Raw genomic sequence first — 14,176 nt, 5'->3', positions numbered from 1 at the left:
CTGGTTTCTGTTTGTTCAATTCTTTTTCTTTCTATCTTAGTTTGGTTATTTGACATTAAATGTTGAGAACTGGAGATCATGACACCACAGCGATTAAGCCATTGATGTATCTGTTTTAATTAGATTTCTATCATCTGTTCAGAAACAAACAGAAAAAATGTGCAAAATTATTCAGCAGTTGCATGGAGACAATGTGAATCTGACTTCAACTGAGTTGAAATATAAATCTTGTGCCCTTGGCCAGCGGTTTGTTTAGATGCACACAAGTAATGCAGGCACATCTGTTCTCCCTGGCCAGGCTGTCCTGTAGCTGTGTGCTTTTGTTCTCCCAGTCCCTAATACTGTACATACTTCTCCCAATATACCATGAAAATTACCCCATTTCCTCACATTATTCCATTTTAATTTTTTTTTCTGTCAAGTATACTTACCATTCCTCTCACTCTTGCTCAGCCCTACAGTATAAACATTTTGTTTTTTTTGGGGTTGAAATCAAACTTGTTTACAGCTTTTGCTCTTCTCTCTAATAGAAATTGGCACAGTCTGTCCTAATGTTGTCTCTACTTTACCCTGAACAGCTGCTATAAGAGAAGCATACTGCTCTAAAGCCCTGATCTTAGCTACTCCATATTTAATCAATAAATCAGAGTCCAAGTCTTTTTCAAATAAAACTTTTGAAGATTTTTTATTTTTCAGTGATATACAGTGGCCACTTTGCTTTTTTAAAATGTTTAATTTTACCATTTTTTGTTGTATAATGCAAAGTAAGGATGCATAATGTATTGGCACCATAGTAGTAAAGTATTGGCTATTTGGTTTTTATGAACCGATTCTTAATATTTAATTTCTTCTGTATAGTTTAAGATTAATAGATCAACATTTCAATGATTAAATGATTCAACAATAAAAGTATAACAGTTACCTTTGACGTGACATATTGGAGTTTTTAGCACTTAGCATTGGTTTATAATATCAATCATTTATTGGTTGTAGTTGTATGTTTTTTTTTTTTTACGGATCTGAACCCCTCACACTGACATGACAAATAGAGCATCGACTGAACAGTTTGTTTGATCAATTGCTTTTTGGCTCACTGGTTAATCGTCGATAGAGCAGATCAATTGTTAAATAATGGTGGCCAATGAGCGAAGTGAAAGTTTGGAGTGCAGGCAGTTAAGCTGATCCATCTCTTTGGGGTGCGATCGTTTGCAGCAACGCAAAATGTAATCACCCAGTCAGTTCTCCACACATGCAGGAGCGTCAGTCATGCTGACTCTTAGCCTGTGAATTATCTAGAGGCCGGCATGTGCGCAGTTGGAATTAGAGCACACCTACTTGTTCAGTAATCCCCCACCCCAACTCTTGTAGCTGTTTGCCATTCAGGATGAATGTTGTGAATTAGGGATGCAAAGGGGTGGTACATTTCCTGAAATCTTTCCATGGGAACTTCATCTGGGGAATTTTGGAAATATTCCAAGTCTGAAACTTACCAGGAATTTATGAGAATTTACGGGAATTTTTGGGATTCATGGGAATTAATTGGATATTTCAGGAAACTTATAAAACTATCGTATACAAACATAAACACTTTGTTTGATCGTAGGATCACATGCATGCAAACTAATACAAATGTAAAAAAAAAAAAAAAAATTGGGGGGGGGGGATCTGTGGTGCTTTTTTCAGGATTTATTGATGAATGAAAACTTGAGCAGTATTTATTAAAAATAAAAAAAAAATTCTAACGGTTTAAGTCTTTACTATTACTTTTTATTAATTTAACACATCCTTGCTGAATAAAGTATTAATTTATTTTTTTAAAAAAGAGAAAAGATACTGACCCCAGACTTTTGAATGGTAATGTATTGTCAAAAAAAGTATTTCTATTTTAAATAAATGCTTTTCTTTTTTATTTTTAGGTCTTTATTCATCAAATATATATATAGCAACCCTAATTGTATGTCTCTGTTGTACTCAGATTTTAACCTTACACCTCATAGGATCTTTTAATTTTATTTGCTTCCTTGATTTTCATCCGATATTGCCATAAGAATGCTATGAGCTTATTGCAAGGATGATTTCTCTGGAGTTACGTAGGGTTTAAGGACTTACAGCGATCAGACCTGGAAACTTTCTATTTACTTACACTGAACCTTAACCACTACATCACTCCATCACCCAGAAAGTACACTACCTGCTTTTAGAAGCCTGAATACATTTTTGGTCCATATATTAGCACAGAGGCTAAAATATTAGCATAAATCCACTTCCAAGTCCCTTTTGTTTTCTTTCATTGTCATCTTGATTATTTTCTGTATGTTTTCTTCTTTATTGCTCATTTTTTTCATTTTCTTCTTTCATTTTCTTTTTTATCCCCTTATGTTACAGTGTGTTTATTTTCTTAATATTAATTCTGAATGGTTTACTCTTTGTGGTTGCGGTTACATTAACATTAATTTTACTTATCATGAATTAACAATAAACAGTTTTTAACAGTATTTATCATTCCAAGTTAATGTTATTTATAGCTATACAATTTGCAATGTTAATTAATGTTAATTTGGTAAATATCAACTTGAATGTTTATTAGCATATGTAGAAAATGTATTTAGATTAATACATGGCGTAAAAACTGTTGGCCATTGTTAGATCATGATAATTACTGTGTTAATGTCTTGAAATTAATTGAAGCATATTGTGAAGTGTTATTAAAATACATAAGTTTGGGGTCAGTAAGATCGCAGGAGTTAAATTTGGAAAATAAATCTTTAGATGAACAACATCAAATGACACATTGCTCAATGCCATTATTTATTTAACAAAAATAAAGCCAAGACAGAAAGGCCATGTGTGACAAACTTAGGACACCCTATGATTCAGTTGCCTGTAGATCTACTTTTAGTGGCAATAACTTGAAGTACTCATTTTCTGTATGACTTTATCAGTCTCTCACATCGTTCTGGAGAAATTTTGGCCCACTCTTTACAACGTTGCTCCAGTTTATTGAGGCTTGTGAATTTGTTTATGCACAGCTCTCACCACGGCATTTCATGATTTGACTTTAAAACTTTCTTCTCTTGTAACACATCCATATCAAATTCACTGTTCTCAGTATATATATATATATATATATATATATATATATATATATATATATATATATATATATATATATATATATATATATATATATATATATATATATATATATGTGTATATATGTGTATATATATAATATTACTAAGCAATATTACTGTTTTTATTGTATTTTTTGATTAAGTAAATACAGCCTGGGTGAGCCTAAGAGAGTTCTTTCAAAAACAGGAAAAAAATCTCACTGACCTCAAGTTTTTGAAGAGTAGTATTTATTTAAAAATTGTTTAGGAAAAATGAACTGAATTAATATGAAGCATGTATATGCTGTTTGTCCCTTTTTGTCTCTTATTTTCATAGTTCGGGGCTGTTCCAGTGGTTTTACCTTCAGTGCAGTCTGTCCCGGCCTTGTCTTCAGCTGCATCTTCCTCATGTCTCCCTGCTCCACCTCCTCCTCCACCTGTTCCAGGAGTTCTAGGTCCACCACCCCCTCCACCTCCACCGCCTCCACCTGGCTGTGCCTCCATGCCCGGGATGCCTCCACCCCCTCCTCCTCCTTTGGGACTAGGGGGATTGACATCCTTCACAATCCAACACGTGCTGCCTTTTGGCCTAAAACCCAAGAAGGAATTCAAACCAGAGGCTTCCATGAAGCGCCTCAACTGGTCCAAGGTAACATTTTAGTCTTTAACTTCACTCAATCCACTGTGGGACAGAATCCTACTTTGGCACTCAAATGTGGTTGCGACAGCAGCGTGAAAGTACAGATGTTTGCGAAGTAAGCGAAGAAAACCTCTTCTGTTTTCTGCCAAACGTCATTAAAGCAAATGTTGCTCCGTTGTGAAGGATTACACTTTACTGTGTGACTGCCTGCTCTGGTTTCTAGGCAGATGTTGTGGTACGATGTATTCTGAGTTGTGTTAGTTTATAACATTCCAATTAATATTTAATCTCTGTCCCTTTTGCCACCATCATACAGATGTTTTTAAAGAATCCGCCGTATGCTCCATTTCATCCAAAACCTGTTTGTAATTAGCCATTAGGAGGACACAAAGAAGCTCTTTCAAACAGCTGCTTGAGAAAATGACACCATACAATATTCATGGCTCCTGACCCAAGACTTTTATCACTCATTAACTAGAGCTTTGCAGCTCACAAAGCCAAAGACGAGGCAGCTGGTGCATCATGGGGAACATGCCACCCTGTGCCCGTCAGAGGGGCTGAACGTTGCAGCGCATGTTCGCTTAATCACACACACTGTCGGAAACATGGGTTAATCGCTTCCACTGAGAGGCTACACTTCAGGCTCATGTTCAGTCCGTTCCCGATTGTTTGATTTCTTTGAACATGTCCTCATGGAGCAGATTTGAAGAGCTTTTATTGGCTCAGGTATTTGGCAGGAGTGTGAGGTCTGTTCATTAGCGCAGCCGGCCGCATTGATTACCCTTTCAGTCTTTATCTCAACAAGAAGACTCCATTAAACTGATCATCCCACAATGCTCTACTCTCCGCCAATGTTACCATGGCTTCCTTTCAAACTGCCAAATTAGATCTTAGAACACCACTAAGACACAGTTTGTAGCCTTAACTTTGTCTTAACAGCATCACATTGAGCCAGATGTACTGATGAAATAATTCTGAGTAAAAAAAATAAATATTTATCCTCCTTTTATTCATTTGTTTTAAAGTTTCACCCATTTCACTCTTCCTTTTTCTCCTTTTCTTCTTTCCTCATCTCTCCTTTTTTGTGTCCTTTTCATTTCCTTTCTTATCCATTTATTTCTCCCTTATACAATATGTCCTGTAGTTTCTTTCTTTCTTTCGTTCTTTCTTTCTTTGTCTTTTTCTTTATTTCAGTCTTTTTCTTTCTGTCTTTCTTTCACTACTTTTTTCCTTACGTATGTCCTTTCTTTTGTTTTTGTTTCTTTTCTTTTGTTGCGTCCTTATTTCATTTCCTTCTGTCTTTTTATCATACTCTGTGCTACTTTTCTTTCCTATTTCTTTTTGCCATTTATTTTTCACTATTTTGCTTTTGTTTTCTTTGTTATTCTTTTCATTCCTTCTCTCCTCTTAATGAGGATCACTAGCTCATGTTACCTCAGTGCAATGATTCATGGGTGTCAGGGCTCCAGACAAAAAAAATCGAGTGAGGAGCCATTGGCTCCTATAAGAAAAAATGTAGGAGCTAAATTATTTTTTTAGGTGCCACAGAATAAACGTGTTTGACGCGTTTTTTTTTTTTTTTTTTACATTTTAACATTTCAGTCATACTGTCATGTGGTTTTGTCTCATCTTTTCTTGACTTAATCAGAATTTTACTCCATCTTGTAGATGACCTGGGAACTAAACATCTTTTCCAACTTGTAATATACAGTCACAAAGAATTGTTTATTACACAGATTCTGTACCGATATTATGGACCATAAGCATCACTTGGCCACTGAGTGTAGTTTGGGCTCCTCCTCAATGCATCCTGTAAATGTTGTCGTATGTCTTTCACACATCAAGCCCGTTTTTCTTCATTAGTAACATGCAATTTTATTTTAGTAGTTGAATTTTAACTTTAGCTTGCATTCTTCTTACCATGTAGACAACAGTTTAAGTAAAAATATGAATATGGAATAGCACATAAATATAGCAAGATGCTCCTCTTTATAGTTATTTTTCTATCTGACTGATGAGCCTATGCACACTGAATGGTTATTCTGAGGTAAATGTATTGTTACGTGGCAATGTTTACAAGCTTTACACATTTTCCGCAGTTTGACACAGAATGAGCGATTGAATGAGACATTTCATTAAGTTATACTGTAGGCTTTCTTATAAAATAACTTACCTTTTGTCAAAAAAAGGGTTTTGATGTTAATTCATGTTCATTTTGTACAATAGTAGAAAGAGAAAGATATAATGGGTTCACTTGACACTTGAACTGAGGCGTTAAAGCGATCACACCTGCCGCATTATTTATTGTTTGAATTTTGTTATGAATTTGGCATAATTTTGAAGCTGAAACTTTTATTAAAAAGTAACAAAGCACAAGGCTTATTGCAATTACTGGACAGCAAGTGCGCTACAAATAATATGAAGTTTACGCATTAACAGAACACATCATATAGACTAAGATCTTGATAACAAAAGCCATATTAGTAATGATTATAAATGAGAATTGTTAATGGTATTGTTAATGTCCACACAGCTGACAGTTTTACATGTTGTAGTTTGTTCAACTTGTACACAAAATAGACATTGCCTTTCTCCTACTTTGGATGTCTCTGTCATTTTGATTTCTTTCAGCTGAGCTGCGTTTAGCAGGTGTGCAGTCAAAGCCACTAATTGGCAGAGATGAACTTTGATGCACATCATCTCAGTTTAATACGTGAACATAACGCAAAACAATCAGGAAAAAAAGGCATTACATGCAAATTTTTAAGTCATAACGTAAATAAATATATAGTGGCCAGTGGCCCGCAAAAACTTCACTCACAAATTAAATATTTTTGGTCGCAAATGTGACCGTTTTAGTCGCAGGTGTGCGTGTGGCCCATGTGTGGCGATGTGTGACTGGAGATATCGGCCCTGTGTTTTCATGTACTGAGACGACTGAGAATGAGCCTCTCCAGGGCTGCATTCAGCTGTCACACACACTGACATGTAGGAGAACAAAATAAAGACCAGCAATAGAACACAGTATGAATATTTGAATAGGTATCCTCTTTACTTTTTCATAAACCACCTCACTGTTTAGATGCCTCACGTTGCCTAGCAACTCCAGCATCCTGACCTCCCATGATGTGTCATGATGATGTTTTTCTTTGATTTCTGTTTCTGTGTAGATCTCCCCCCAAGAGATGTCCAAGAGCTGTTTTTGGGTTGTCGCCAAAGAAGAGCGTTACGAGAATGAGGATCTGCTGACCAGGCTTGCCATTACCTTCGGCACACAGAGAGCCGGTCAGTCAATGTTAACGCTTCTATGTAGTCACTGCATAAATACTGTACTGCGTTAGCATAATCAAACATTTAAAAAAAAAACTTGCTTTTTACAAACTTGGGCTTCCTAGCCATTGTGAATTAATAAGAACTAACCTTGAGTTTTTCCTTGCTGTGTGTAGCACCTGTTGCTCTGGATATCTTTTTAAATAATCGCATTGTTAGAAACATTCCTCATGTTTTCACTTTAGTCTGACCTTCAGACATCACACTTCAGCTCATATTGTTTTGTTAATGTTTCATAATATAATACAGCCCTATAAAGAGCTCAGACTTAGCCAATCATGAGAACTTATAGATATCATATAATATGACCTTTTTAGTTTTTGAGTTTTTGAATGTTTTATGTTAGTAGGTATGTTTTTTTTTTTTTTTTTGAGTTATTCAAACGTGTTTTAGGAAATATTGGTGTCATTGTGTGTGCTTTCTAGGGGTGTAACAGTACACGTATTCATACCGAAAATTTTTGGTACGGGTCTTTTGGTTCAGTATGCATGTGTACCGAACAATTCATTAAATTTTTTTTAGGAAATTCAGACAATACATGCGGTTTTGGAGCTCTTTGTGGTGTGATAGATAGCTGTATAGAAGCCTCAGTTCTAATGGCAGTGCAGTGCGCGAGTAAGCATCATCATCCCTTCCTCTTTACTACTAGTTTTATCGCAAAATAAACATGAATGAACGGCTCATGTAATAGCTCAAGTAGTGTTTCAGTTGCGAAAAGACATCATTAAAATAGCTTGCAAACAAAATGTCATGTAGAATTTAATTTAACTCAGGCAAGTCACCAGTGTCTACAGCTCTTATTTGCTACAGAAATTAAGTCTAGAGAAGAGCATTTCACGCAATATTAGACTATATACTCATTATGTTTTGCTTTATTTATTAGTGATGTCTTATTTATTCAGTGTGCTTAAATAAAATGTTTATTGAACAAGTTATGACAACCACTGTGTAAATGATTATAATTCAACAACAAATAAAAATTTTATAATTTAGAAGTTAATTTAAAAGCTGCATTGTGCAATTTACATGTTTGCATAAAATGTTTTAATTTGAGTGTTTATTATTATAGTTGATGTTTATCTGAAAGTGTAACAATGCAAACAGATTTTCTGTAAGGGGTAGATTCAGGCTTAGAGTTGTGTTAGGGTATAGAAAATATTGCCTGTTTATTAGGGCTATAAATCTGGCGATGCGATATGTATCACGGTACAGGGGTTGCGATAGGATATATTGCGATACATTGCAATACTGTAAGCAAGGCGATATATTGGGATATTTTTTATTTTAGGAATAGGATATAGGAAAGCTGTCATTAAGAACACACCACCACATGCAAACCTTAGCAAAAAAATAAATAAAAATTGTTTAATCAGAACACACTGGGATCTGCATTTGCAGTAATCAGTCCCACACTTCAGCTTATATCGATATTCCATTTTTGAGAATCGATACACTATCGCCAAACAAAATATTGGGATTCACACTTGTATCGATATTTTCTTACACCCTTAATGCTTATGTGATTTATGAGGCCACAAATTTGTATAGTGACATGGGTATGACATAGGTATTCCAACATAAAGGTGATTTATGAGGACACTTTTGGTGTCCCCGTAATTCAAAAGGCTTATAAAAAATTTTTTTTTTTTGAAAATCTAAAAATGCACAAAGTTTTCTGTGAGGGGTAGGTTTAGGGTTGGTGTAGGGCAATAGAAAATACAGTTTTAAAGTTTAAAAACCATTACACCTATGGAGAGTCCCCATAAACCATAAAAACCAATCGTGTGTATTGGTTTTTTTTCCTCCTGCTGTACCGAAACCATACCAAACCGTGACATCAAACTACGGTATGTACCGAACCGCCATGTTTGTGTACCGTTACAACCCTAGTGCTTTGTACATAGTTTTTTCCCCCCATCATTCTGTTTTGGGCTATCAAGGCAGTGAGGAAAGTATTCAGACTTACAATGAACATCCTTCAATTTAGAAAAATTAAGTTTTTGCCCAAGAATCAGCTTTCAGAATTTTCTGCGTTCATCAGTCATACTTGTAACCGTACTTTACTGAACTACGTGTGCTTTAGACATTAACTCGCAAACTGGTGTCAGAAACAATTTTATTTTTGATATTCCCTCCAACACTTCGACAGGACCATAGCCTGCTGCTGTTACTATTGGGTTTCTGTACTGCTACCCACACACTGACACTAAATAAACCAAATAGAGTTAGACACACCAGAAATTAGTTTTGCACCTAGAACAAGGTTTTAGATTTAGTCATTTAAACACTAACTGCCATAAGATAATTAAGATCTCTCTCTCTCTCTCTTTCTGTGTCTTCCCCCTACTGATGATTTATTCACATTTAGCTTGTTTTGAATAGCTCCGGCATGTTGCTTTACTTGAATTTTTTTTCAATTATTCATATCAGCATTGTCTACCTGTCACTACTCAGCTCTCTATGCAGATATCTCTTTCTGTCTCTCTCTTCTGCCTGTCTCAGTACCCACAGGGACAATGTTATGCGACCAAACCTTGAATTATGCACACAGTTTAAGACGTCTAGCTTCAATAGGGCAACTGGTGAAAGCGTGTTTTACAGGGTTGTCAGATTATTTAAATTATAGTGTGTGTGTTAGGCAGATATTTTACATGCCAGCAAATCAGACTTTAATTATGCGAACATGCATCATCCTCGACTTCGCCAGGTAAACAAAGTTCATCTTCCTCATTGTGATTTCCTCCTCCTCACATTCTTCTAAGCTATTTTATCCGTCCATTTACTTTTCTTTCTTGTGAAGTTAAGTGAGAAACTTTTTAATGAGTTTGCTGCAAACTCACTACTGGATGCTTTGGAGTGTTTTTTGTTGTAAGAGAAGGCTTTGAACTAAGCATGTTTCATTTTATTCAGAGTAATGTCATTCCAGATCACTTCAACCGAGACTACCAAAGTAGAACGATGTGTCAGAGAGAATCTACACATAGATAGTAAAGACGATAAATTCATTGTGACTTTAAAGTATTACTTCTGGTTATTGAGGCAGCAGCTAACCGGTGGCAGCCAAACAACTGTGTGGATAAGAACAAAAGTCTGAGATAATCCACTATTCATCCAACATCTGACTGATTTGTTAGTAGGGATGTAACGATATCAAAATCTTACGATATGATAATATCACAATATGAAATTCACAATACGATATTTATTGCGATATTTAAAAAAGAAAAAAGACAAATGAAAAATTGGGGGAAAAAATTTAATTTTTGTACATTTTAAAGTTAAATTATTCTGTCTAATGCACTTTGAGAGTTCAAAGTTAAGAGCTCCAACCCATGTCTTAACTAAAAACTTAAGTCAAAAACAAGTCAGTGAATTGTACCTGAACTTTAAACGGAACTCAAGCCTCTTTTTATTTGTGATATACTGTCTCAGTCTAAATTACATTCAGACTGGTGTTTTAGGAAGCCAAATAAATTACAGTAGAATATAATTATGGATGCACCGATAGGATTTGTTTTTTGGCCGATACCGATTTTAACGAACAACTATTGGCCCGATTCCGATACTGATACAGACGTTTCTGTTCCTGCATTCCTCTGTGATTTGAGTAGAAAACATACCTGTTAATGTTTTTTTTTTTTTTTTTTACTTTTTCTTTGCCAATAATAATAATAATAAAGTACAGTGTTTAATTTACAAAAAAAAAAGAAAAAAAAAAGAATGAGCTCTCTTAGTCACAGCCAAAACAGCATCATTCATTCTAGATTTACCAAAGACCAAATGTATTAAACAAAAGAAAAAACCGTCAATGCAATAAAAACATTAAATAATATTTTCAAGATGTTTAAAAATGTTTTAACATGGATAAAAAAATGCTACAGCTATAAGCGTTTTGAGAGGGGGGGAAAAACAGCCTAAATTAGTAGGCTGTACGTTGCATTTTATTATTACATTCAGAAATAATGTAGGCTAAAATAATGGTAAATAAAAGCAAAATTACAAAAACAATTACGCTATTTTAGTTCCCTTCTCTCCACAACAAATCCTCTAAAGTTGTTTTTAGTCTATAAGCGTCAAGCCAAAATGAATGAATTTAAAAACTAAACTGAAGACTACCTCTCTCATTCTGCACGCATCCAAATGTTTCCATATTTGTGAAGTATCTGGATGCTAACCTATTATTTATTATGTAAACTATAGACTTTGTTCTTCACTCACATGATCAACATAAAACATCGTCCTTCACATATAAACTATAACAGCACAGTGAGGCGGTGGTTATGCTGAATGGCACAGACTGTTTTACGGACTTATTAAATAGAGCAGTGTAACTTTTCTCGTTTTTTTTTTTAACTGTATTGTATGTTGATAATGACAGGCTGCAATGTCAAATTAACAAAAATGTATGTGCGTGTGAGGCACCGACGCGATCACTGCATAGGTCACAGCAACAAATGGTTTGTTATACAGATAGAAGCAAAATATCACTCAAAACTGTAAAGCTTTTGCAAAATAAAAAAAACGTCTTTCTGCCTTCTCGTTTTTTTCCTGTTAACTTCGCAGCGTGTTACAATTATACGAAACTCAGCACATTTTTTTTTCTTTTGTTTTGTTAATCTGTTAATGATTTAAGCGAAATATATTTTGTGTATAGGCCTATATATTCCCTTTTATGTAGCCTATGTAGCTTTATTCTGTTTTCTCCGTTCACAGAAATGCTGCATGATGTGACCTTGTGTGAATCCGTGTTCTACACTGGTTTCAAACAAAAAGCTGCATATTACCTGCCATTCATTTTCACTTAATAGTAGGCCTAATGCTTGGCAGTTCGTGACATATCCTCGAATAAACTCTAAAGCCGATGCATTACGATTGCGACCTACCTATGATGAATTTACGGCTGAGCGCAGGCGTTTCAATCGTTGGATGCGTCAGAGTCACATGGCCGTACTATGCCGTCTGAGAAACTATATTTTGTTTAATTATCAATTATTTAATTATTTTGCCCAGAGAAAAAACATTGGATTATGCAACAGACATGCAACTTGTTGTCTCTATGCAGTTAAATAAACCGTTGGTATCGGCTATTTCCTTTTCATGCTATTTCCAATATGCCGATGGTTTTAAAATAATAAAAAATCGGCAAATACATCAGTGCATCCCTAAATATAATAATAATAATAATAATAATAATAACAACAATGACAATAGTAGCCATATATATATCAGCAATTTATACTATACTTTTAAGCTTTTATTTTGACAGAAACAGCAGTAGAGATTTTATGATTTTTGAAGGAAAACTATAGCTTCAGTGAAAGCAGGCTTATAAAAACAAAAACGCGTCTGACTACAAAGCTAGTGAAATGCTGTAATCATCTGTGGCTAAAATAAAGCGTAACTGGTGAAGGGATTTAGCCATATTGTGCTTTCGGTTTTAGTTTGTTTAACAGATACAGCACTGTGCCAAAACATTATGGCCCAAAACACAACTTTATGTTAGAATAAGAAGTTTAAATGTATATTTAAAAACTACACTTTTTTTGTTTCATATCGTCATGTGACCACGATAATATTGAGACAGTTTTGCTGTCACGGTATTTCGATGTTGATAATATCATTACATACCTATTGGTTAGTGACCTTTTTTTTTTTTTACAATATACGCAAGTCTTCAGACATGCAAAATATGCTTCTATTTCTAAATCTACTTATATGCTTATAAATCTACTACTACTTCTTCTTTGCACAAGATTGACCCGCTTTGCTTTTACTAACAGCCCTGTCTAGGTTAGAGATCTTAGACTGGCGTTATGGACTGGCTCTTCCTCTTAACCTGAAGCAGGATTTGGTGCTGTCAGTCATATGCTCTCCAGTCCTTGAGAAATGAAGACAACCTGTCAGATTCCACTTCGCTTTACTTCAGGCCCGAGAACGCAGTGTTCCCGACGTGATTACAGAACTCATGACAGCCGGAATCCAGGCTTCCTCTCAACTAACCAAGTGCTCAGCATCTCTGGTCACCCAGGGGCCCATCAGAGTTCTTTCACATCTCACTCACAGATGGACTCCTCTCTTCTGTCTCCTTTCTCTCCTCATCAAGTGTCTTTGGGAGCTGCAGCGAGTGCTTTTGTTTCGGTTTTATTTATTCATTGCATTTCTTTAAGGAGCAGAAGCTAACGTTTTGAATCCTCACGTCAGGATGGCCTCTGATACGGCAGTGTACTGCTCGCTGCTCTTCATCCCGTCTCTCAAGCTTTCTTAATTTCCCTTAAGTGCACTGACATCTGGAGCCCAATTAAACATTAACCAAAAGAATCAAGACTTCTCCTCGCTAAAATATTTATTTTCACCACTGCTGTTCGTTGTTCTCTGCTGTTATTGTGGTCGCTATTGTTCATCCCTGAAATGATTGTGCTGATTGAACAGACGCTTGATTTTTTTCAGTCTGAAATCTGTTAAAGTCCTGTTATTTCGCCTCATACACTTCCCTTCAAAGCGGCACATGCAGGAAACAATCACCAGCAGTGGCTTATTACAGCAAGCTTGCTCTGCCTCTGACTTTCTTTAACCCTTTATCACCATGATTCAGGCATTTGTTGGACCATTGAGTGATTGCTGAAATAGAGCCCACACACAAAAACATGCCCTGCAATCTGCTGCCCTGATACTACCGTCTGCATTTTCACGCGGCTTGCTAAAATTATCCATCAGTCAGAAAGCTCCTTGTCTTCCTCATTGACATTGGCAGTTTGAGTACAGGGTGTCCAAGGAAACATAGTAGAGGAGTGCAGTAAGAATCTGTATGAGGAAAAACATTGTAGATGCTGTTATATTTGGTCTCTCCCTAGTCCTTCTCTGCCTTTTAATATATATATATATATATATATATATATATATATATATATATATATATATATATATATATATATGGATTTATATATAAAATTATATATTATATATTTTGGACACCTTTCTCTCTTTAAAAGGATCATGTTTTTTTTCACCGTTTATTTATTCATTTTGAACTTGTGATTAATTAATGATTAGACACTGTCCAGTCCACTATTGATCAGTTTGATAATTCAGTCCA

General features: G+C 35.4%; 1 protein-coding gene across 1 annotated transcript in view; it reads left to right on the top strand.

Annotated features, from left to right (window-relative positions):
• The window catches only part of LOC109098308 (protein diaphanous homolog 3-like), a 328,141-nt gene that overhangs the window by 147,652 nt on the left and 166,313 nt on the right, over positions 1-14,176 (top strand). Inside the window, 2 exon segments of the mRNA XM_042733923.1 lie at positions 3,451-3,762; positions 6,924-7,038. Of these exon segments, the coding sequence (XP_042589857.1) occupies positions 3,451-3,762; positions 6,924-7,038 (427 nt within the window).

This window comes from Cyprinus carpio, chromosome B11 (genome assembly GCF_018340385.1).
Source record: "Cyprinus carpio isolate SPL01 chromosome B11, ASM1834038v1, whole genome shotgun sequence".
Taxonomy (NCBI): domain Eukaryota; kingdom Metazoa; phylum Chordata; class Actinopteri; order Cypriniformes; family Cyprinidae; genus Cyprinus; species Cyprinus carpio.
This window is presented reverse-complemented; position numbering and strand designations above follow the sequence as displayed.